The sequence below is a fragment of the Stomoxys calcitrans genome, chromosome 1 (assembly GCF_963082655.1).
Source record: "Stomoxys calcitrans chromosome 1, idStoCalc2.1, whole genome shotgun sequence".
NCBI classification, from domain to species: Eukaryota; Metazoa; Arthropoda; class Insecta; order Diptera; family Muscidae; genus Stomoxys; species Stomoxys calcitrans.
In genome coordinates, this window is record NC_081552.1 from 148,015,800 (window position 1) to 148,042,933 (window position 27,134).

General features: G+C 39.6%; 1 protein-coding gene across 3 annotated transcripts in view; it reads left to right on the top strand.

Annotated features, from left to right (window-relative positions):
• The window catches only part of LOC106095028 (methylcytosine dioxygenase TET), a 452,175-nt gene that overhangs the window by 120,009 nt on the left and 305,032 nt on the right, over positions 1 to 27,134 (top strand). For all 3 annotated transcript variants that reach the window (XM_059360936.1, XM_059360938.1, XM_059360937.1), the window contains exon 4: positions 2,068 to 2,163. In XM_059360936.1, coding sequence (XP_059216919.1) covers positions 2,068 to 2,163 — 96 coding nt within the window. The remainder of the gene's footprint in view (positions 1 to 2,067; positions 2,164 to 27,134) is intronic.

The following is a 27,134-nucleotide window of genomic DNA, read 5'->3' on the forward strand; positions in this document are numbered from 1 at the left end:
AAGGCAAAGATGGTGAATTCACCACATTAAGTTTTAGTTGCCAAGACATTTTGTCCTATTGGCAACTCCGGCTAACGTAGCATGGACATCAACTACAAAATATGATGGTGTGACATCTAGTGGGGACCAGTAAGTAATAAATAATTGTTTTGTCGATATGTCGGTAAAAACGGTAATGCATTAATAAAAGTCAATGGATAAACCTAAATAACGTTAAAAGTCGTTTAAAGTATTTAAATGTAATTGGAAGATACAACTGTTGCAATAGTATGAAGTGTTGAGATAATACAGTTGTTGACTGTAGACAATGCGATTTCCGTTTGATTTCATATATTATATGATTTGAATATGAAATATTTGAAATTCTATAAATGTCGGTGATGCCATGCACGTGATGTGATATCAGCAAAAAACGCCTGCTGATGTTTTTAAGTTAGATAGGCTTGAGGTCTTTGGTGAAAAAATGTTGTTGTTCTTTTATTCAATTAATCTTTATTTTTTGCCAATATTTCGAGAAACATCGCTATATATCAAAGGGCTATTTAGCAGCAAGTAGTCAACACTTATTTCCAATTCAAAATATCAGAAGCGATGTTTCTCGAAATATTGGGAAAAAATAATGATTAATTCTTTCTCCAAATGACCTCAAGCCTAACTTACTCAAAAATATTAAAAACAAGAGGTCCACTATTTCCAACTAAATATTTTTTATTGTTTTGATATAGTCCCCACATAATAAGATTCTAATCTGACTTTGGCATTACTTTGCTTTGTCACACAAAAAGTCAAGCCATAAAAAATTGACGAACGCGGCGACGCACAATGGGGTAACTTAGCAAAAGGGTTGCTTCCATATTTATATTTGATTGACAGTGTTAAAAATGATTTTTTGTCAGTTAATGTTTTGGAATTATAAAATAGTTGATTTCATTCCTACATACGTTGTTGATTATATGTTATTATACCCTCCACCATAAGATGGGGGTATACTAATTTCGTCATTCTGATTGTAACTACTCGAAATATTCGTCTGAGACCCCATAAAGTATATATATTCTTGATCGTCGTGAAATTTTATGTCGATCTAGCCATGTCCGTCCGTCTGTCCGTCCGTCCGTCCGTCCGTCCGTCCGTCTGTCTGTCGAAAGCACGCTAACTTCCGAAGGAGTAAAGCTAGCCGCTTGAAATTTTGCACAAATACTTCTTATTAGTGTAGGTCGGTTGGTATTGTAAATGGGCCATATCGGTCCATGTTTTGATATAGCTGCCATACAAACCGATCTTGGGTCTTGACTTCGTGAGCCTCTAGAGTGGGCAATTCTTATCCGATTGGAATGAAATTTTGCACGACGTGTTTTGTTATGATATCCAACAACTGTGCCAAGTATGGTTCAAATCGGTCCATAACCTGATATAGCTGCCATATAAACCGATCTTGGGTCTTGACTTCTTGAGCCTCTAGAGAGCGCAATTCTTATCCGATTGGAATGAAATTTTGCACGACGTGTTTTATTACGATATCCAATTTGCAAGACGTTTTTTATTGTTACTCTCAACAACTGTGTCAAATAAAGTACAAGTCGGTTCATAACCTGATATAGCTGCCATATAAACCGATATGGGATCTTGACTTCTTGAGCCTCTAGAGGTCGCAATTACTATCCGATTTGCCTGAAATTTTGTACGACGGATTCTTTCATGACCATCAACATACGTGTTTATTATGGTCTGAATCGGTCCATAGCCCGATACAGCTCCCATATAAATCGATCTCTTTATTTTACTTTTGGAGCTCACAAAAGGCGCAATTCTTATTCGAATTGGCTGACATTTTACACAGGTCTCCAGGTCTCGCTCTAATAGCAGAGCAAATCTTTTCTTATATCCTTTTTTTGCCTAAGAAGAGATGCCGGGAAAAGAACTCGACAAATGCGATCCATGGTGGAGGGTATATAAGATTCGGCCCGGCCGAACTTAGCACGCTTTTACTTGTTTTTTATTTAAGGAACCTGTTACATCTATCATTTAAGGTATTAATTTAATATTTTTCCATTGTTGTTTTTTCAGGTTGTTTATGGTCCTGACGGGCAGCCTGTGCGTCCTGAAAAACGTGGTCGAGGAAAGGGTAAAACTGCAACTGGAAGTACAACACCTACAACAGGGGTAAGTAACATAATAAGGATATAACAATACACTATGCTCCATATTGTATTTTATGACATGTAGAAATATAATGTTTCCAAGACGAACTTAGTTTCCTTCACCATTTGGCGCCTTCATTTTGAATTCGGTAATACGCCATGCGTCTACGCTCCGCTATCTCTCTCTATGAAGAAAATGATTTCTTGAGCTATGCGGATGAGAGAGAAGGAGAGAGAAACAGGCTATAATTACCTTACCTTACCAATATATTCACATATACATATATAATTCACATAGCTAACTCAGTATATGTTCAGAGAAAGAAATAACAAACATAAACCACCACTGAAGGATGGGGGTTTATTCATTTTGTCATTCCGTTTGCAACACATCGAACTTTGGCTGGAACTTTGAGCTCATATATATGGGTGTTCATCGTTATCATTAGAAGCTCAGCAGAGAGCTACCGATCGTGTCCACAGGTTGTGGATAGTATTGTAGAATGTTCTCTTCCTATTATCTGCAAATGCAGTCGTGGACAATCGGCGGAATCGAGAGGAGAATCTCTATAAAGTACATATATTCCCTATAAGGTATATATATTCTTGATCAGCGTAAAAATCTAAGTAGATCTAGCCATGTCCGTCCGTCAGACCGCCTGTCTGTTGAAATCACTCTACAGTCTTTCAAAATAGAGATATTGAGCTGAAACTTTACACAGCTTCTTTTTTCGTCCATAAGCAGGTTTAGTTTGAAGATGGGCTATATGGGACTATATCTTGATATAGCCCCCATATAGACCGATCGGCCGATTTAGGGTCTTAGGTCCATAAAAGCCACATTTATTATCCGATTTTGCTGAAATTTGGAACAGTGAGTTGTGTTAGGACCATCGACATTCTTCTTTAATTTGGCCCAGATCGGTCCAGATTTGGATAAAGCTGCCATATGACCAATCTCTCGATTTAAGGTTTTGGACCCATAAAAAGCGCATTTATTGTCCGATGTCACCGAAATTTGGGACAGTGAGTTGAATTAAGCCCCTCGATATATATCTGCAATATGGCATATATCGGCCCAGATTTGAATATAGCTGTCATCTCTCGATTTAAGGCTTTTGGCCCATAAAACTTGGCTCAAATCGGTCCAGATTTCGATATAGCTGCCATATAGACCGATATCTCGATTTAAAGTCTTGGCCCCATAAAAGGCGCATTTATAATCCGATTTCACTGAATTTTGAAACACTGACTTATATTAGGCTTTTCGACATCTGTGTCGTATATGGTTCAGATCGGTTTATTTTTAGATATAGCTACTAAAAAGACCAATATTTAGTAATACACAATTGAACAATCACTTGTACTTTTTAGTATTTGGTCCAAATCGGAACATATTTCGATATAGCTGCTGTGGGGCATAAGGTATGTATTTTTCACCGGATTTTGATTAAAGATGGTTTACATATATAGCCGAGATGGTGGGTATCAAAAGATCAGCCCGGCCGAACTTAACGCCTTTTTACTTGTTCCTAGTTCACTTTCAATGCTATTCCGACTAATGATGGTACGTACTATGAGTTTTTTTTTTAAACTATTAAAGTCACGAAGATCCTTCCTGATCCCAAATTTCACTCTGTGTAGATATATTCCAAGAAATCTTAATGGCAACCACTGTCATGCGCCGCAACGGGGTCATGCGGGGTTTCGACGACTTCAGAAGAAAATACCCATAGCTTGTTTCGTTGTTCTCAGGAACTTTGTTAGATTTGTTGGCTGGCTGGCCACGACCGTTGCCATGAACGCTGTCACAATGTTGCCCTGGCAATGAATTTACTTGTAGTAAACCAAGCAAAAAATTAATGTAAAACAAGTCATCGTAAAAAATTGCATAATTATATTGCCGTAAAAAACACAATTCATTCGTTCATTCATCCGTTCGGCTCGTGATTCATTGATTTGCTTTGTTAGCAAGTTCTGCTGGTACCATTGCGGAAGCCGCTGCCGCTGTTGACGGAAAGTGAGAAAAAAAAACAAATGACTTTTGTGTTGGTGCTGTGTATACGGAGAACAAATGCCGCTGTCTGGCAGATGTCTAACGTCTCTCTAATGTCTCGTCTCTGTCTGATGTGTCACAAATTCATCAACGTCATCAAAACATAAACCCGGCATGGGTATGAAAATGCTTAGACATGATACTTAATAAAGTGCTGCTCGTTCCTAGTGACTGTGCGTTGCTCGACGACTGGTGTTGTATTATTCGTTCTTCGTTCTTCGTTTTTTTTTGTTTTCTTTTCTTTTGAGCCAGCCTATATGGGAGGTGAGATTGACAGTTTATTTGCCCGGTCATTGTTTGGTTCGAAGCACACAAATAAAATGAGAATTAATGACAAGTCGAGTCAAAGATAAATGTTGTAGCAGGAACAGAAGTTTGCGTGAGATTTGACAAGTTATTCGCATCACAGACATTTACATAGTTGGCTATTTTGTTATTGCGGCTTATGATAAGAAGTCACGTTAAGAAGGAATCCCACATAACGGAGAGTGAACATTATTCAATTTAAGCAGGAATAAGAAAAATCCATAGATTCCATAGATATGCCTAATTGGAGTCATATTGAGGATGGATTGCCTCGGGGAAATCGTAAATGTTACAATAATATTCTTGGCGAAATAAGGAGCGTAACGCAACAGCTTTTTTTTTTGAAAATTAGAGCAAATACCATTTGTTATTGGTATTTGCTTTAATTGTTGCTTCCAGTCTTTTGAAAAAGCAATTGACATATCTATCTTGTGATTTACGTCAAGAATAACTAATCACTAACTCACTTCAATTCCATTACCTAAAATATCATCCTGGTAATAGTAGTCTTAGAACTTAGTTATTCAGAGGTTAGAAAATGTTTGTCTTTTGTGCTTCTAAAAAATGTTGTGGTTGAAAGCATCTGCTTTGTCCAACTCCCAGCGGCGACAAAAGGTAGCGATTTATTTAATTTATAATTGCAATGTTTCATATTAAATTTGCTTCTTTAAAAGAGCTGAGCGATTGAGAGCGTGAGAGATAGGCGAATCAAAATTTGTTGTGTAATTAAAATGTATCCGCCAATCCCCAAACGGATGCTCCGAAGAGTTCGAAAATAGCGATTTTTTCAATAGTTTTACACAGCAGTTTAAATGATCGTTAGTTCACATTTTACCTGTGTTTTGTAGCTATTGTAAAATTATTGAACTTGTAGCGGGCATACGAGGGTTGCCTTTTATATTTCGGGATTAGAGAACATAAAAACAAATATTAATCATCGAAAATTGCCTTATTGTTTTTGAACCAATTGTCGAAGCACTTTTGCCACTATGAATAAGGTATCTCCAAAACATGCATTCTGAACTCATGAACCGGTTCTTCAGGTGTCGAAAAACGTTGATCCCTCATTTTATTTTTAACGTAAGGGAATAAAAAGAAGTCATTCGGTGCCAAGTCAGAACTATACGGCGGATTACTCATAAAATTTGTGTTTTAAGTGGTCAAAAAAGCATTTCTTTCTACCAATCGACACGAGCGATTGACAAATTGTGTGGGATCCAACGCGACCAATTTATTTTGACGGTCAATTGTCCATGCAATATTGAATGTATGCTGGTCCCACCAATGCCTAAGGTTGTCTCAATCTCACGATAGGCCACATGACGATATTGCAATATCAGTTGGCACACAGCATCAATGGGTTTTTGGAACAACTATAACACTGGTCTTTGATGGATCTTCATCGCCAAAAATTTAATTTAGTTCATCGATGCACGTGGATTAACACAAATCCACGTCGAAAGTTGTAAAAGATAATCGCACGCAAATGTTAACTTTTGTAGAGGTTCAAAATTTTTTGAGCGTGCTAATCACTAGCTCGCTTCAATTCCATACCATAAATTACAACTTATATTTAAATACCAAAAATATAATCCTGTAAATAGTAGTTTTGGAAATTTTGAAAAGACAATCATTCAATTCGTTTTTTTTTTTCTTCAATCAACCAACACCCAGTGGATGTCCCCTATGAATGCAGTGCATTGCGTTGGCAAAAGGAAAGAAAAAAAGGAAATTAGGAATTGGAGGGGGGAAAAGGATGTAGTGTTTATTAACATTTGCCTTAAATCTCTGGATGTCAAAGTGGGTGGGAAAAACATTAGCCGGAAGTCGTACGGTTCGGGCGAAATAAGAATTCTCTCTATAATGCGGTCTGCTGGCCAATCAATTACAAACGGGTGTGAGTTCCTGGAATGTCTAGTATCCCTAACAAACATCCTTAAATCTAGAATAAGAAGACGAATATCAGACGAACACACACCTTGAAAGTACCGATAGAACAGCGCCAAACAACCCACATTGCGACGATGTTCAAGGGGGGCAAAAGAGTTTGATACCCTACTGTCCCCATGGTTGACAACCCCATCGCTCTCCTCTGTACACGGTCCAGTAGCTCCAGGGATGATTTTGAAGCTCCAGCCCATACATGTGAGTTGTACTCCATTTTCGGCCTTATGAAAGTGGTGTAGTTTTTTAGAAGATCAGACGGATTGAAGTAATTCTTAACCGTTTAAGGAAGCCTAAACACTTCAATGCTTCTTTCGACATTTCAAATACATGTTTAGCCCAATGGACATCACTTTGCATTTTTATGCCCAGAACATCAAGACACAACCAAAGCGTGCGTTTCATATAGAACACATACATACATATAATTGGGGACAAACCTTATTTTCGATCCGTAACATAACCCCACAAATATATATGTAGTACTACTTATGTATCCACTTAAAAACACCGACCCTTCAGCGTATTTAAATGTTGTTCATATATTTTTAGCCAAAGATTCATCGTTGACTCTTCTTCGTACATTTCACCGCCCATCAATACAATGCACAATATCACATGCAGTGTGGATTACAGATTGTATAAATTATCACCTTCATTCGTAATCTTTATCTCAGCAGAAAAGGTAAATTCCCTTAAATTCTTACACCGGTATTCAGTAGGTTTATTTGACAGTTCTTCAAAGGAAATCTTTCAAATAAACGTACTTTAAAGCTACATAAAGTTTTGTGAATATGGGCATTCAAAAAAACACTAGATTGTATAAAATTCAGTATATTTCTACGAATGAAATAAGCTTGAATTGACTTGCTATTGTAAAAAGTACTGTACCACTCTACCCCTGGCATTATTTTTTTTTATTCTAGTGGCTCTATACTACATGGTCATGTAGACTTTGGGGTTTACTATTAAAAACTAGGACTGTGCATGTTAAGAAGGCTATCCGATCACTGTGTGTATCAAGCATAGATCCTTGGAATTGAAAGAGTGGATAAGATGTAATGTATTAACCACATTTGGACAGCCATTATTATCCTGACTTAAGCAAATATCTCAACGAAATGGCTGTTGAGTTTGAAATCCGGTAGCTTTGGGTACTGAGCCACAAAAATATCTTATACAAGCTAGGTAGACTAGGAACTTCTTTACACATTCTAGGAGAACTGTGCACAAGCCTTGCAGATTACGGCTAAAGGACAACAAATGACAGTTGCTCCCAAATAAGGGACTGTGATGGCACCAACATTTTGTGCCCAAGTTTGGTTAGATTAAGTTTAAGTGGCAGTCTACCATCAGACTTACTTAGACGTTCTCGTCCACTGTGATACCACAGGAACAGAAGAAGGAATATGCCTTCTAGTTCCTACCGTTGAACCATCCAGATCGCTTAAAAAAAAGCCCAATAACTTGCGAATGTTCACATCCGCTAAATCAGACAGGTTCTCAAAGCAATGAGAACCCAAAGTGGAACTCCTTCTTACTGCTAGTACGGGATACACACACAGAAGGTGCTCTATCGTCTCTTCTTCTTCGATGTCCTCACAGCTTTTGCAAAAGTCGCCGCTGGCAATCTTCAGTCTGTCAGCATGTTTTCCGATTAGATGACAGGTCACTGTCATGGCGGACACAATGACTGCGACGTCTGTTCTAGCCAATGACAGCAAAACAGTAGACCTCTTCAAATCTAGATTAGGTCACACAGTTTTGGAATGCTCACAGCCCCCTCTTTTGACCATCTATCATTCGTTGCCCTTCGGGCCTAGTCCTGCAAAATTTAGCTTACATGTCGCTAGAGGCGTACCCACAGATTCCAGTATCCCCGGAATGTGTAAGGTAGTTCCTAGTCTCGCAAGCTCGTCTGCTTTAGAATTCCCTGGGATATCTCTGTGGCCAAGTGGTGGCACAGTGGTATCACAATAGACTTAAATGTCGACGTTAGTCGGGTTTCGGGTTATAAAATCGGTGCGGCAAGTGATAGCATGTGTAGGGCAGGCGGGGAAGATGACGAGACGTTGGAGCATTTCCTTTGTCATTGCCCTGCTTACGCGTCTAACAGACGCGAAGTGAGGATTTTGTTAGTAGCACGGACTTAGATTTTCTTTTTCGAGGTTACTTTTTTAATTTTTAGAGCGCACAACAAGTCGATTACTGGCCTAGGTGTATGGCCATAGCGGCATGGGGCGGATTAATATCCGCACCCTCTTTTCAACCTATCCTAGTCGAATTGCAGACTGTCACAATTACCTAAATTGTAATGATCCGCAGTCTTAATCGTATAAGAACTGCAAATAAGGAATGGATAAAGGTAGGATAGTATTGCTTACGAAAACGACTGTCATCTCAATATTTACTGTGGTTTATTTGCCCTATAAGCAGATTTTCTCGCTTAGTTTGTATAAGAAAAAAGCTATTCCCGCTACGCTATAGCGGCTTATCCTATCGCCGTTTATTTAAACATATGGTGTCATCATTCAATCTGAATGGCAAAACTAAAAGAGGAAAAATGCAACATATTTATTTAATGACTGACCGTTCTGGAATGCAAAAATTGCTTAGGGATTGAATAAAACCACATTTATGAACTTCCAGAAGGATTTATTTAAAATTAAAATGGCTTTTTGTTTTGTTGGTACTTGACTATTTTGGATGTGTGTCAGTGCTGCCAACGCTTGGAGTATAAAGCATTAAGCGGGAAGAGCGTGTCATGTACCCATCAGCTAGCTAGAATCCCCTAGACTGGTAAATAAAAGGGCCCAGCTGATGTAATCTCATATACCACTCACTGAACAAGGCATATCCCTATGTGAGCTACGAAACGCTACGCTGTTATGTTGCTAACATAACTAAGGGAATGAACAAGCCCTTGACACCCCTCTTAAATGTCAAACTTTTATAATCAATCATAAACGGTCCGTCACTATCCCCATATGTCATTTCTTAGCTTCGTCTAATTATATCTTAAATGGCAACAAGAACAATCAACTACTTGTTAGTGTTAAATGTTTTAATAATAGTCGTCGTTCCTCATAGACCGACCACCGAAGGCCAACAGGCGAGCCCCTTCTGGCACGCCACATTACTCCATCAAATGGAATGATGACACCAAATCACCACGATGCCTGTTGGCTTAACATGTGCGTCTGTGTGTCTAACGAACCACCAAAGTCAAAACTCATTCAAATGTCTTCTCGACTTCGTTCGTTTTTTTTTCTCTTGTCAATATATGAATGAACAATGTTACGTACAAACAAGGCTGGCATGGGAGCAACTGAATGTAGTTATGTGGATACAACACACATTAAAAATGTCTTAAATGACCACAGACCGTTCGAGTAGGCATCAGGCAGTTGGTGAGAAAAAGCAACCGCCACAGTTACTTTACAATTGCCAGACAGATTGGCGCCAAAAATGACGCTTTGGTTGGCTTGTGAATTAGTTGGCCATTTACCGGTGTCAGATTGACCGACCGAACACCAAAACGGCCGGTAAAGCGATGACGGCTTTTTAAGGCAAACGTCACACGTTAAGCTGATCTGCCAGCCAGTCGGCAAGACATGCTTTGGTATTATTTGTTCCAAGCAACCTGCCTGTTAGTGGATCATATGACGCAAACGTTAGTTTACGGCACTTACACGCCATACTCACTCCGGCCGAGTCGGCCGTCCGTCCGCACGTTCGTTCAAGGCAGGTCTCCATGACTGCGTGCAGTGGCCGCCATGGTTAGTGCTTGCGCTGTGTGATCTTTTCCGGAGTGTGGGGTGTGGAATGGTGGACGTCTGGTAGCAACGTCTTGGCTACATTGATTGAGGGAATTTCTTGGCGTGCGTACTCGTCTGCATGTTTGTTATACGAGGTATACATTGTTTTGTTTGTCGGATATTATAACGTCACCATTCTCTTAGTATTCTCCAGTGGCATTTAGCCCATGTTCGTGTTAATATCCACAGACAACATTGAAGACATTGTGGTTGCTGGGCTGCTTTATGGCACAGAGGACAAGACAGACCGGCAGCCAGACAAATACATGTACTGGTACTTGCAAGGAAACAACACAACGAGGGTGATATGGAAATTGCAACCGACAAGTTTTGAAAATATTTTATGAACTTGTTCGTTTTTGTTTTGGTTTTGCGGTGTCCTCTTCGCCGTCATTGGCAAACACTAGCAGCTGAGAAAAATGCTCTTTCCATATCCTTTGCACACCATCTGTTTTAGTTACCCGATTTCCTTCTTTGTCTCTGCAGGAGGATGTGCCTGTACCAAAGTCTTCGGTTTGATGTTTGATTCTTTGGTACAATTTCGGGACTTCATTCTGACTCCAGTACAACTCAATTCGCTTACACTCACGCCTTTCCATTTTCTTCATCTTTCTACTGAACAGGCGTTTCTCCTCTCTCTCTCTCTCTCTCTCTCTCTCTCTCTCTCTCTCCTTTTCCACCCATTACCTCCATTTCATCTGGCGCGAAGTGTAATTTACCACAGACAGAATGTCTGCCAATACACAAGAATAAATGCATTGAAAAAAGTACAGCTAATAAGCAGGGTTGTCGAGCTTGGTTAATGTGGTGATTGTATCATAGATGCGTTTTCGCAATTAATGCAATTCAAATACAACATACCAACGCACGACCCTTGAAGCCATCACACCTAATATGGTTGAAGAGTCTTCTAACCAAAGACGAAACGCGTCCCATAGTGGTTGGTGTGTGTTGCTATCTTTGGCTTTCCTTTTCCATTTGCATCTCCGATCATCGAGCTCGTCTCGAAAGAGAAACAAACAAGAGTTGTAAAATTTAATGATCTCGCCCTAACAGGCAAAAAACTTGAAAAATTAAGAAATTTTTTTAATATAAAAATGAATTGAAAGTTTCAAAGTTTTCAATCATTTTTTAATTGAATATGCAACTTTTTTAATTGAAAAATTTTCAATTACTTTTTCAAAAACGGTGATTGATATTATAATTTACGTGACTGAAGCAGTTTCAATTTCGGACTATACTAAATGGATATATCTGGCATATACCGATTACCCAATTGACGCTGAAGCACAGTGAGCTGAGTTAAGACCCTAGATATCCGTGCTGGCCAATATGGTTCAGATCGATCTGTATTTAGATATAGCTGCCATATATACCGTTCTCCCGATTTAGGGTCTTGGGGCCCTACAATGGACATTTTTTACCCGAATTCATTGAAATTTGAAACAATGAGCTGTGTCAGGGCTCTCGACATTCGTACCGAGTATGGTCTAAATTGGACTATAGTTGGCACACATAGCAAATTTATAACCCGATTTCGCTAAAACTAAGCACAGTTAGTCGTGTAAGGCTCTTCGACATTCGCTCTGTGTGGCTAATGTGGTTAATATATAAATATATATGTAAGTATATAACTGAGGTGGGAGGTATGCAAAGTTCCGCCCTGCCGAGCTTAATGCTTCTTCACTTGTAACTATTTATTTGAAAAATAGTACAACGAACATGTTCCGTACTTATATTTAAAACAAGTAAAACGGGTTAAATTTATCAGGGCTGGATCTTTGATTCTCGCCATCATTGTTTCTGCTTGAATTACACTGAAAATAAAGTCAGTGTATATTTAAAATGTTTTGCTACATTGGAAAATGATGTTTTGGGAAAATTGTTGTTCATACGAAAATTATAAGTATTAATTTTTCATGGCACCGAAAATTTGTTGCACTAAAATGTCGCAGCCATGTTGTTCAAATAACTTAGACCTACTTCTTCAGAATGTCTTCATTATTTATTCGTGTATACAGTCGATCTATGAATTGGGCATTACTTGAACTTTATTCTCCACTCCCTTTTCACACTCTTTGTGAAAAGACAGTAAAATGGTTTGCTCTTTGATTATTGGTCTTTATATAAAACTGACATCTTTACACTCATCAGCATTACCGCCACCATAGACATCGGCATCGCCCCGGTCGACGTCATTAGCCATGTGCCAACGCCATTACCAATCTCCAGGATGGAGGCAACACATGGGAGAAGGCTCCTTTTTACTGCGTGTGCTTTCACAAGAAGTCGAAAGCGCCATCAAGCTCTTGTTAAGCTAATCCATAATGTCTGGCTGGCAAGAGTTAGTAGCTACTTGCTCATTGTGCCTGCCTTCGCACATAGTATGTTTGGGCCAATAAAACCATGTGCTGCGTTCGCACGTATCCATACTAAAGAGAAGCAAAGGTACTGGAGAGATTCGAAATCTTGGTCACATACAAAAACCAAAATTGTTGGTATGAAATACATGATTGCGATTACCCACCACCACGGGCTACAGCAGGAGGACAACGAAATTCTGTGCTTAGTGCCATCACCTATATCACACAAACAGTAACATGTACCACTGCCCTACGGCGGATCATGAGGCAAACAGAAGGACTGTCGGACGGACAATTTCTGCTTCTTTCTTGCATATCACAGAGATGATGTTGTCTTATTACGATGGCATTGGATTGGGATTGAGGTTCCTCTTGTCATGGCCTTTCCTGAGCGACTGCTTATCAGTTGCACTAAGCAGTAGCAATTGCTTGTCTCACGTACGGAGTAGCAAAAGCACTTGAAGCTGGAACCTTTCCAGCCATTCATACGCCGGTTACAACCGTTCCATTTGCCGGCTTGCTGGACGGAAATTTCTTTGCAAAAGAGAGTCTGTTGGAAATGTAAGTGTGCGTTTTGCAAGTAGGGTGACATTTTATTTCACTGCGAAACAAGTAGAGATGCCAACAGCAGCGCTTGAAGAGGAGGGCATTTACCATCATCTTTATCCTGGATTGCCAACAGCGCTGATGGCAAAGACTAGCAAAGGAAGCCAGCACGTGATGAGTTGACTACAATAAGAAGTGCACAGTCGTTATTGTTATGCCTACTTAATATCATCTGTGCCCAGTCCAAAAGAGGAGAAGTAGCCAGGCGGTCTACTGAGACCTCCAGATGGAGAAATCCCACCAAAGGAAACATTGCCAACACCGGTCCAGTTATTCACTGCAAAGCTGACGTCATATGTCACACTCCCATCAGCTCCACTATGTTGCTGGCAGCAGTGAGCCAGACGACGGCGAGATGCCAGACTTCCTGGTTCACTTCGATTTTCACAAAGAACTTTTTGTTGAAAAGATTTCTCCATCAACAAAGCTTTTGCTGCCGTTAATGATGCTGATGCGGTTCTTGGTAGTTTTGCTTTTCCTTCCTTTCCAGTCAACAACTATTGACTTTGACCTGTTGTTGGGTTGGCTTACAACAAACGCTTTTCGCCCATTTACAACGCTTTCACTGCTGATGACATTGGCCATGACACGCGGCGTTGGGATCTTTACCGTTCTTCTGCTTCTTGTTATTCCTCGTTACCAAGGCTTCTGACTTTCTTTTGTTCCCGAGATGGTTTTTTATAGCATTTTTAGCACGTCCATTCCCTTCGCTTATCCCGTTGCCAAGGACGTCAGCTCGCCATCATCAACGCCTTTGAATTGTTCTGCAAAGCATCAGCCATGTTTGTGTTTCCATTGTAGACTGGCAGACAATCAATGGGATGGACGGACGGAACAGTAGAACGTAGCAGCAGTAGAAGTTGGTTAAAAGTTATTTCTCTTCATAAGTTCGTGTTCTATTCACAACTGATTTCGCAATATAACTATGATGGCAATACTTGTATGTGTTGTCATGATTCGAATGATTATCATGAGGGTGTTGGGGACGAAGGCGACGAATGTGCTGCTGTCCTTCTACTTATATTACCAGCATGAGTACTTGTTGTGTGTGTGGTTATTCATAGATGCGGGAACATAATAAAGTTATGCTTATACTGGCACTTGATGGATAAAAACGTTTCAAAGGCATGCATATCCGATATGGGTTGTAAAAAGCTTGAGATGATTGCACTTGTTGCTTAGAGTAATCTGTGTCCTTATTTTTATGACAACACCTGTGGATTTGCCATAGTATGTTTTTTTAAGCGCTTTGCTGATTGAAAGTGATTTTGTGATTTTGATGAACGCAAGAGAAGAACAAATGTGATGTTTTAAAAATTTACATCTATGTACTTAATTTTTAGACGATTTTAAAGTTTTCTACTGTCAGCGTGTAGAACGACATCAAATAATCTCACGTTAAGCTTAAAAATGAGCCTAGATCTTCGCCTTCTTAGTGTTGCAAAATTATGACACCACGTACCACAGTAATGTTCAGCTAGGCAGAAAATAATATGTTCTATATCTGGATAGCGTTAGAAGAGCTTGTCTAATAAAAGCGTTCTTCAAAATCTCCGATCGATCACTCTTAACTTACTATTAGCCGAAACCAAATGGGTTTTACTTAGTTGCTTGGTGGGTGTAAATTAACATCAGGGAGAGTTTTGCTCTCCCTTAGGTCTTTTAAACACTTATCAGAACATATTTGGGAGTTTCGTTGAAAATTCATTCTCAATTCGCCCTATATGTATATTTACTGGTTAACGTGGAAGCTACTAGCTGGTACGGTGTACTGCGCTACACTCTAAACTAGAAGATTAGCTAAGTATTTCGAATTATTTTAAACAAGAGTTGTAAATTCATATGAATCCGTTCATATTAAAGTATAGCCGATCATCCGATTTTATTTCTTAAACCCCTGAAAGCACCATTTCATCCGGTTTGTCTGAAAAGTGAAGTTCTGTTATGATTTTAAACATCCATGCTGGTATAAATCGATTTTCCGATTAGATATCTTGAACCCTTAGGGACGCGATTTATATCCGATTTTGAAATATTTTGCACGTTAAACTCCAGTATAAATGCTAGTATGGTGCGAAGATGCTTGATTTAACTCATGTAAAACCCGATTTCCTGGTTTCGTAAACCTCTAATGTACAATTTCCATCTCAATTCTACGAAATTTTACATGTGTTCTTTTCCGACTTTAACTATACAAGTATCTTACGAATCAGTTCCCTGCCTGATGTAGCTCTCACATGAACCTCTCTTTCAATTTGGACTTTGAGTACGTACAGGACACAATTCTCTTCCTGAACTTCTGTTATGACCAGAAATTATGCACCTTTGGTATCCTTTTGTTGGAAGAAATTATCTTAAGAACTATATTAACACAATCCATGCCATGTTTACATGTTGCTTTTAACCATAACTTGTCCAAGGGGTATTAGGAATGCAACACGTTCTTTTCGCGGTGAAAGTGTACGTCACTATACCCATCCCATGTACAAATGTTTGAGACAGCCTCACATTGTTGGTGGATAACTGCAGCCAATCTCTACGTCAATATACATTGATGGTGTTGATGGCGACTTGTTACTAATTCTCAGTTTCTTGCCGCTGTTCGTTTGGTTTTTCAATGTTGTATGAATTGCACCAAATTTGCACATCTGTCTGCCTGCACTGGTGGTGACTGACCTGTGGTTGGCAAAGACATTACAGAAAAAATTGAATAGTGAACGTGTTTTTTTCGTACTGCGTTGTGTTCTACTGTGATGCTGTCTTTGACACAGTTCTCACCATGGTATAAAAAAAACACATTCATGCCATTTTGGCTTAGATATGTTTGCCTTGGAATTCCACAAATGTAGCAGCAAGAGTAATGCTACACATCGTAGCTTGGCTGCCTACGTTCGTCCGTCTGGCTACATGGCTGTCCCCCGGTAGTTGTGATTTAAGAGTTGAATAGTCGTTTTTGGAGGGGCAATATATATGCAATACAAAGTTTCCAAACAACAAGAATCGGCAGCCGGAAACCCGGAACGAGAGAGAGAGAGAGCATCGTCATGCACTTGCTGAAATCACTTTGCAAGAGTTTTTGTTCGTTCGTTGTTTTCGGCTTATAAATGATGATGCCTGCTGTCTGGTGATTTTGGGATGCATGTGGAGCTGGAGCGGATTTGAGCTCTGGCATGCCATTGAACACTGGTCGATTCTGTTCGCGTTGCCGCGTTTTTCCCATTCACTGCTGTCGCCTGGCACACTTTGCCGCAGTGTCCTTTTCTATCTCGCTCCAACTACGACCCTACATGGTTCAACTGGGAAAGTTGCAATAACAACAGGACCAAGGCTAGAACCATGGCATAAAAAGAGCAACACATTACAATATGGCACAGAACAACGCTTGGCTTTAGCCGTGCATCCCTAGTGTTTGGTGTTCCTTTTTTGGCGAGTGTCTCTTACGAGTTAAATTGTCGTCGTCGCCTTTGGATATAGCAAAGGTTTGCTTTCTATTTTGTTGCCTTTGTATCACTGAACGTTTTCAAAGACTGCATGTAAATCGTAGTACTCTGTACCTTGTCCATGTTCACAATCATGGATATCTGCATTTCGCCATTTCGTTGCATCAGGTCAGTTGGCTCCGCCGGCAGTCAACTCAGCCATGGCATAGAGGATATGCGGCGGTCTGGCCGCTTTTTTTTTTTGAAAGCGAAGTTTCCACTTGATCTACATTTTCGAGGCAATCTCGACTATGGTTTGTACGCGGTCCGTCGACCATGTATGTGTTCATCTATGTGTCTGTTCGTTATTCCATTCGTGGATGCTAGATGGTGTTGTCAAAGGTGTTAGTGTTGTTGTTGTTGCAGTCATCAGGCACATTGACACAATTCTTCGGTGTTGTGTTGTTTTTTTTTTGCTAGACGCGACGTAGTAAATTCTAATAGACTCAGCCTACTGTCATGATGCACCAACTCTCTTGGCAGCAGAGTTGCTCCATTTTTTTAGTGAATGGATGCGTCTTGTGAAGGTCGTTTGGAATCTAAAAAAAACAGACCGTTAGCAGCATGCAACTAGTTGTCTGGGTAGATCGTCATTGTTGGAGTTTTTGGCCATGTGACGTGGCAGAAACATGGTGTGCGCTTTTTTTGCTTATTTGAATTTTTTCGATTAATGTAAAATAAGAATTTTCCCCGTCTCGAAAATGGTCTTTTTTATTTTCAAGGTCATTGCTCTTTTTCTTGCAATTACTCCAAAATACCTTTGGGTCATTTATTTGACACAACAACAAGTCATTGGCCTTCTAAGGATTTTTTATAAGTTGTTGGCAAAGACGAAAGTTAGAACAATCTCAAAAGAAAGTCTCGTGATGCGTCTCAAAGCCACGGCATTTGTTATGATTCACAAAGAAAATCATAGCAACTGTTGCTCTATTCCATGGTAACCAGCATTTTCTTATGATTCCACAGCCAAGGGGACATTTTAAGAAGGTCCAAGCAAAAGAAACAAAGTAAAAAGGTCAAACTTCTTAAAGCGCTGGATGACAGTCAAACAAAGAGGTGAGAAACATCAACATCAGCACAAAAAGAATCTCATTGATTTCCAAGAAAACGATGCTGCCGACTGAAATAAGACAAGGCAAAAGCATGCAATTATTTGACTTTAGACACTTGCCAGACGGCAAAAACCCCACCACACGACAGTAAGACCATCCATAAAACCAAAAGAAAAAAACCCAGAATGTAAAACAAACGATAACAGGAAATTTACCCCAGCACCAATAGCCAAGGATGAAGGTCCTTTTAAAAGGGCACAAGGCCCCCAACCCAGAGGAAATCCCTTGCAATAAAATAAACAGACCAAGCAACAAGGACAAACCACCAAAGGCATCGTGGGATTATGTTGAAATTGTCTAGCTTTTAAGGGAGATCGACCCAAAAAATCACGTACCCTTTCCTCCCGCAATCAAAGTAGGCATATGAGCAGTCTTTGGCCAATAACAAGGGTTAAGAAAAGTTCTAAGCAGCAATCCAGTGAAAAAAGGGTCAGTTGCCTTTAAAAGCGACCGAAGATGGGGGTTAGGGCGGATGCAGAGGAAAAACTTGGACAAATGTCATAAAAAGGTATTACCAATGCTTTGCTTGGCAATGCAAAGTAAGTAGTAGCCTTGGCCTTGAAACTCAATCTAACCTTTTCCTCATTTTCAGCTGTTTGCGTTTTTGCATTATGAATCAGTCGTAGGAAAAAAGGGTGATGTTTCCCAAAACGAAACGCAACGAAACAAGGGTCGTCTTTTTAACTTTCAAGGTCGCATTCATGAAGGCAGCGCATAAATAAGAACAGACAAATTCAACCAGGAACCATAGATGACCTTAACCCAGAACTTGTAATGAAAAAGACACAACAAAACAAATTAACCTTCACATCAAACCGCAACAACACTACCTAAATACCATAGGCCTAGTATTGCTTCAAGGCAATAAGTGTCACATGAATGCGTCAGCCGACGACAATGGCATTTGTTGTCGGGGACACAAGAAGAAAACAAAAATTGGATACAAAAGTTACTCGTATCAAGTCACCCAGGCCCAGCCTACAAGTTGCCGGTTTCAGTATTCGGTGTTGCGTCTTGCCACGGCGATGTCAACAAACAAGTCAACTGTCAATGACAATTGATACGTTTGTTTTGGCCATGGTGGCGATGGCGATGGCGGTGGCACGGTGTTGCCTATGCCTTCGAGGCCTGTCGTCCACCATACACATATGAACACATGTGGCAAATCTCTGTTGTACCTTGACTACCGCTAACAGCCACACACACAGAAATGCGTGCGTATCAGACAACAAGGCAGACGGACGGCCGCCAAACCGATAGACGTATAGACTCATTCAGCGGCACACAATATCTTCGTTTACCATTCTACATAGCGGATACTAACAAACGGCAAAAAGGGGCTCGACTCTAATCCACAAGTACATGGCATGCCGAAATAAGACAACCTATGAACACATCGAGTGCGAGGTGACCATCCAAAATCAAAATCCCCTTCGAGCAACGCAAAGGTGTTAAACAGCAAATAAACTTACGATACGGCACTGCACATTCATTTGCATCAAACACAGTGGAGAAGTCTTTATAAGTATTTAAAGCGAAACAATTGCGCCTCTATTAATTAACGTTATAAATCATATCAAGACAATATTTCTCAATCTGTTGCTGAGCTACACCGGAATAAAAAGTTTTTAAACTGCCAAAAATGTTCAAATTCTCTTAAATTGACTAAATTAAAGATTTGGTTTATTACACTCAAAGAAACTCCGTTCATTAATGAGTTAGCTTGTAAGAGCAGGCAAATTATCAAACAGCCAAAATTTGAGTCTGACAGCACGCATTTAAGTAAAACACGTAAAAAGGCGTTAAGTTTGGCCGGGCCGAACTTTGGATACCCACCATCTCGGGTATATATGTAAACCACCTTTCATCGAAGTTCTGTGAAAATTGCATACCTTATGTCCCATAGTAGTTATATCAAAATATGTTCCGATTTGGACCAAATACTAATAAGTACAAGTCATTGTTCAATTGTGTATAACAAAATATTGGTCTTTTTAGTAGCTATATGTAAAAATAAACCGATTTGAACCATATACGACATGGATGTCGAAAAGCCTAACATAAGTCACTGTGTCAAATTTCAGTAAAATCGGACAATAAATGCGCCTTTAAAGGACCCAAAACCTAAAATCTAGAGATCGGTCTATATGGCAGCTATATCCAAATCTGGACCGATCTGGGCAAAATTGACGAAGGACGTTCAGGGGCCTAACACAACTCTCTGTCCCATATTTCAGCAAAATCGGATAGTAAATGTGGCTTTTATGGGCCTAAGACCCTAAATCGGCCGATCGGTCTATATGGGTGCTATATCAAGATATAGTCCGATATAGCCCATATTCGAACTGAACCTGTTTATGGACGAAAAAAGAATGTAGCGTGATTTCAAGAGACAGACGGACTGACATGTCTATATCGCCTTAGATTTTTACGCTGATTAAGAATATATATACTTTGAAGGGTCGGAAATTGATATTTCGATGTGTTGCAAACGGAATGACAAAATGAATATACCCCCATCCTTCGGTGGTGGGTATAAAAACAAGTAGAAGCGTGCTAAGCCACCCTCCATCGTGGACCGCATATGTCAAGTTCTTTGCCCGGTATCTCTATATAGGCAAACAAAAGATAACGGATAAAATTTACCATACTATTAAAGCTATATCAGGTTACGGAACGATTCAGGTCATACTTGGTTTGGATGTAGGATACCATAGTGGAAGTCTTTGAGCATAATTTGGACCAAATCCGATAAGAATCGGGAGATCGGTTTATATGGGAGCTATATCAGGTTATAAACCGATTTGGCATAGTTGTTGGAAGACAAAGCAAAACACTTCGTGCAAAATTTCAGGTTAATCGGATTATAATTGCGCGCTCAAGAGGCTCAAGAAGTCAAGATCGCAGATCGGCTTATATGGCAGCTAAATCAGATTATGAACCGATTTAGACCATACTTGGCACAGTTGTTGGAAGACATAACAAAACACATCGCGCAAAATTTCAGCCACATCGGATGATGTCGGTTTATGTGGCAGCTATAGCAGATTATGAACCGATTTGAACCATACTTAGCACAGTTGTTTGAAGTCATAACAGTATTGCGCCCTCTAGCGACTCAAGAAGTCAAGATCCGTGATAGGTTTATATTGTAGCTATACCAAAACATGCACCGATTTGGCTCATTTACAATCCGGGTAGCAATTCTTTTTGAACTTTGCAGATAAAAGTAAGTGTCTTTAAAGAACCAAAAATAATTTTTGCACATTTTTTTTTACAAAAATCGCCAAAATATCCCTTTTGGGTAAAGATGGTTTCAAAACCGCTATTTTTTTGTAATTTTGCTGTGGAGGCTACAAATACGTTAGGTTCTTAGGTTTTAGGTTTTTTGCATGGGATTAGGGGACATATGGGGCAAATAAAAGATGTACCCAATTTGGGGATTTGAGCTTTAGAATTTTTGAAGTCGAAGGATTTTTCCAATTTTTTAATATAACAAGTAAAAGCGTGCTAAGTTCGGCCGGGCCGAATCTTATATACCCTCCACCATGGATCGCATTTGTCGAGTTCTTTTCCCGGCATCTCTTCTTAGGCAAAAAAGGATATAAGAAAAGAGTTGCTCTGCTATTAAAACGATATCAAGATATGGTCCGGTTCGGACCACAATTAAATTATATGTTGGAGACCTGTGTAAAATTTCAGCCAATTCGTATAAGAATTGCGCCCATTGGGGCTCACGAAGTAAAATAGAGAGAACGATTTATATGGGATCTGTATCGGGCTATAGACCGATTCAGACCATAATAAACACGTTTGTTGATGGTCATGAGAGGATCCGTCGTACAAAATTTCAGGCATATCGGATAATAATTGCGACCTCTAGGGGTCAAGAAGTCACGATCCCAGATCGGTATATATGGCAGCTATATCAGGTTATGAACCGATTTGAACCTTATTTGACACAGTCGTTGAAAGTAAAAATAAAATACGTCATGCAAAATTTCAGCCAAATCGGATAGGAATTGCGCCCTCTAGAAGCTCAAGAAGTCAAATCCCCAGATCTGTTTATATGACAGCTATATCTGGTTATGGACCGATTTCAACCATACTTGGCACAGTTGTTGGATATCATAACGAAATACTTGTGCAAAAATTCATTCAAATCGGATAAGAATTGTGCCCTCTAGAGGCTCAAGAATTCAAGACCCAAGATCGGTTTATATGGCAGCTATATCAGGTTATGGACCGATTTAAACCATACTTGGCACAGTTGTTGGGTATCATAACAAAACACGTCGTGCGAAATTCCATTCCAATCGGATAAGAATTGCGCCCTCTAGAGGCTCAAGAAGTCAAGACCCAAGATCGGTTTATATGGCAGCTATATCAGGTTATGAATCGATTTGAACCATACTTGGCACAGTTGTTGGATATCATAACAAAACACGTCGTGCAAAATTTCATTTCAATCGGATAAGAATTGCGCACTCTAGAGGCTCAAGAAGTCAAGACCCAAGATCGGTTTATATGGCAGCTATATCAGGTTATAAACCGATTTGAACCATACTTGGCACAGTTGTTGGATATCATAACAAAACACGTCGTGCAAAATTTCATTCCAATCGGATAAGAATTGCGCACTCTAGAGGCTCAAGAAGTCAAGACCCAAAATCGGTTTATATGGCAGCTATATCAAAACATGGACCGATATGGCCCATTTACAATACCAACCGACCTACACTAATAAGAAGTATTTGTGCAAAATTTCAGGCGGCTAGCTTTACTCCTTCGGAAGTTAGCGTGCTTTCGACAGACAGACGGACGGACGGACGGACGGACGGACAGACGGACGGACATGGCTAGATCGACATAAAATGTCACGACGATCAAGAATATATATACTTTATGGGGTCTCAGACGAATATTTCGAGTAGTTACAAACAGAATGACGAAATTAGTATACCCCCCATCTTATGGTGGAGGGTATAAAATTGCCTATTTTGAAGTACATATGGCACCCGGTTAAGCTGACACATCTTACTCAAATTTCAAATTTACCAAAAAATAAAAAAACATACTTTTTCACATTTTTTTACTTCCAAACTGTATAACTTTTACTGTATAATGACATGTGGACACTCGTTGCGTGTTGTTGTAGTAAATTTTATCACCAATCTAAATCATGCATAAAAATGAAAATCACAAATGTCTTCGAAAATTGAAAAATACGAAGCCAAGCGGATTTTTTAGTAGTGATTTTTGAGCACTATCCAGCAAAAAAAAAATTGAAAATCGGACCACAAATGAAGATTTGACAGCTTGAACAATTTTTCGAAATGGCGAGGTGACCAATTTTAGGGGCCTGCCAAGAGGCGCACGGACCAACTAGGGCCGTTTGGAATTTTTCACATGATCTTGCAACACCTCAGCTCTAACCATTCAAAATTTCAAAAAGATATATCTACCAGTTTTTTTTACCAGTTTTTTTTCGATTTTCTTCCTCTGTGCAACGTCTCATCATCTTCCCCATATGCCATCATTTGTCGCTTCGATTTTGCATAAGTGTGCTCGTAGTCCTATGTGTCCTGTTGCAAATTGCTAATTTTGCCCATGAACATTCCACTAAGGAACAGGGGCAAACTTCTCACATATCAATGAGTGCAGTTGGATTAAAGTTTAAGCTCAATGATAAGGGGCCTCCTTTTTATAGCCGAGTCCGAACGGCGTGCCGCAGTGCTACACCTCTTTGTGTCCTGTTATGATACCGAAATCTATATCGACCTCCTCTTATTTCTTTTCAGTAATAGCCTCGTCTTCTCACGATCCGCATCTCCCCTTAGGATTTCCGATGTCCTACCGGCCGTTTCACTGTTCAACAGTGCAACATGCACGTTCGTAGCCCCCGCCCTTAACTCGGACTGTGTCGACCCGAAAGGCTTCTAGTTAACCAAGTTTATAGACGTTAGTCCTCGGGGCTTCATTGCTAAACCGTCTGCTTTTTCATTCCCCTTACTCCGCTATGGTCCGGCACCCAAACGATACGTAGCGTGCCATTTTCAGAGAAGGCGTTAATATCTTTCTGACCTCTTTAATCTCTATCTTGCCCTGATGACCAGTTTACTGTCCGTAAAGATGTTCACACTTGACGTCTTCGCGTTTACACCACACCATCTTACGCATTCAGCGATCGCCGGATATCTGCCTTCAGGACCGTATTATGGTCAGGCAGTGTAAAACAGATTTTGGTCCCTGGGTTCTCATTGTAGACCCCCAGGTCCACTCGTTTCTCTGGCTTTGAACAACCTGGTTCCGTCAATCCAATCCAGGGTTCCGTCAATCCAAGACAGTGCCGCTTGCAGCAGTGCCTCGAACTCAACCTCAGGTATCCGATCGGATAACTATTCCATTTCTTCCAGGTTTCCTATCGTCGGCTCGATTATAACTGTATAATATACCTGTTCCTAAATGGAATGTTCATGGGAAATTTAGTTTAGTTAGAATAACGTGCTCGTATCCTCTATCCATTCTCTCATCACCTTAAGTCTCATAGCAGCAGTGGCTACCTCATACTTATTCTGTATGTCTATGCGTCGGATAAATGTTCTCTGAACCTGTTGTATTATCCTTACGTATAATATTCATTAACTTTTACGCACAATATTATTTTTCAGATGTTCGTTATGGACTACTGCATTTGAACGGCCTTCATCGTTTGCGGCTTAATCTGTTCAATAACACTTTGCGCTCATTCGTAACAGCTAGGATAGTAATTCGTTTCTATACCATTAGGACCGTAACCTGGGCTCATCAGTTAGTGCTCGTACTTATGGTACATTGCAATAATTTGGCCATGAATGCAATAATTCGTTTTCAGTTGAGTGTTACACTGTAGCCTCCCAAAAAATCGAATCGAACAAATAGATCTACGTATGTAATGAAGGAGTTAAAAGTAACTAACCATTTGTCCCAATTGACTAGCTGATTGGCTGTAGCAGTAATTCTGACTTCGTCAATGAAAAAAGTTTTTGAAATGCGTGAAATTAATGTGAGTATCATTAACCAATGGCCAACGTCATACTCTACGGGTCAAATTGCCTATGAGATTCGTCACACATTCAAGCATTCCACAAAGATTTACATGTTGTGTTTGAAGCCAATAGTCGTAGAAAAATTTCTCTAGGGGTTTTTTGTGTTGAAAGTCATATGATTCCCACGGTAAAAAAGAACATCAAAAAAGGTTGAAGACAGATAATTGTAAATTAATAGATTCGAAATATTGCTTTATATCGTATAAATAAAAAAACTAGAGTAGGCATTTGTTTTGGTATTTCTCACATCTCTTTAGAGTAATAAAAGTTCTATGTTAGGAATGGGAATAACCTATCCAGATTTTAACATTAGAGTAGAGTCGGCGTAGAGAGAACTCTCGGTTGGGTGTACAACTCTTTCGTAGGAACATCTATTTTGTTTCTTCTTTTAATCCCAAAGAGAGAACCGAATACAAATTCCTCAATCGAAAAAACAATTTATGATCTCAAAAATGAAAAAGTTTTGTAATAACCTTAGAGAAGTCTGTACTATAGTGCTTTTTTGACCCGAGGAGTGTCACAGTACCCACCCCTGTGGACCAAATTGTACTTTTTCACTTACAAAGAATAGTTGGAACAATTCGGATATTCTCGAGCCTTTGTTATCTCACTATCGTTATAAAATTGGGTTATTCAGTTGTTAGTCGATCAAATCATGTCCGTCCGACTGTCGAATTCGCATTATGGAGTTTGTCAGAGATATGTGACTGGGCTGTATTGGTTCTTATTTGGACGTAGATTAATATTTTCGAGTCGAGCGTTAAATAAATGTGGGATAGCTTTAGAAAACAATTCAAAAATTTTCCGTTTATGTTTATTTGAGAAATTCATATAAATAAATACATAATTATTGGAGCATTTTTTTAGAAAATGTGTACTACAAGATGTTTATTGATTCATCGGATGCTTATCAGCAAAAACTTTCGGACAATTTTCTGAAATTATGGCGAGTGATTAATATACCGCGACTAATTTTGACATACACTTTTTAATGTTTAAGATATAAGAATGATAAATTTCAAGACCACATAGAACACAAATTTCAAAAAATAACACAAAAAGTAGCTTTATTTGAAAAATGTGGGATAATTTTTCTAAAAGGATGGCACAATCTATATTTGCGTAAAGTTTGGTGAAGTCGAAACGTATATGTACTCCACTCTCACACTTCAGATCATGGTACAATTATTGAAAGGCATAGCAGTGCATCAAATGGACAATTCGAGCCAAATTAAAAAAGAGATTGGTCCCCAGGGGCATAAGACGGGCATAAACTGAAAGTTGGTTTTAAATCAATATTAAGCATATGAATGAGAAAATTGCAAGCAGATTCCGAAAATAGCTATTGACAGACGGACGCACACAAATAAAATTTGTTCACGCGAAATGCTTTAGAACTCCTACAATTGGCCGCTTAATTGAACTCCTACATCGATGGCTTAATATAAAAAGGTCCTAACTCGATTTGTTTGTTACTTTTCGCTAGAAAGAACAAGTAAGAGCGTGCTAAGTTCGGCCGGGCCGAATCTTATATACCCTCCACCATGGATCGCATCTGTCGAGTTCTTTGCGCAGTATCTCTTTTTAGGCAAACAAAGAATAATGAATATGGGCGAAGGAGGAGGTGGAGCTTTATCAAATTATAGTCTGATTCGGGGCTCAAGAAGCAAAATCTGGAGATCGGTTTATATGGGAGCTGTGTCAAGCTATAGATCGATTCATAGCATATTGTACACGTATTTTGAAGGCCATGGGAGAGGCCGTTGTACAAAATCTGTGCCAAATCGGATAGGAATTGCGACTTCTAAAAGCTCAAAAAGTCAAGACCCAAGATCGGTTAATATAGCAGCTATATCAGGTTATGGATCGATTTCAACCATACTCGGCACAGTTGTTGGATATCATAACAAAACACGTCGTGCAAAATTTCATTCCAATCAGATAAGAATTGCACACTCTAGAGGCTCAAGAATTCAAGACCCAAGATCGGTTTATATGGCAGCTATATCAGGTTATGGACCGATTTGAACCTTACTCGGCACAGTTGTTGGGTATCATAACAAAACACGTCGTGCTAAATTTCATTCCAATCGGATAAGAATTGCGCACGCTAGAGGCTCAAGAAGTCAAGACCCAAGATCGGTTTATATGGCAGCTATATCAGGTTATGGACCGATTTGAACCTTACTCGGCACAGTTGTTGGGTATCATAACAAAACAC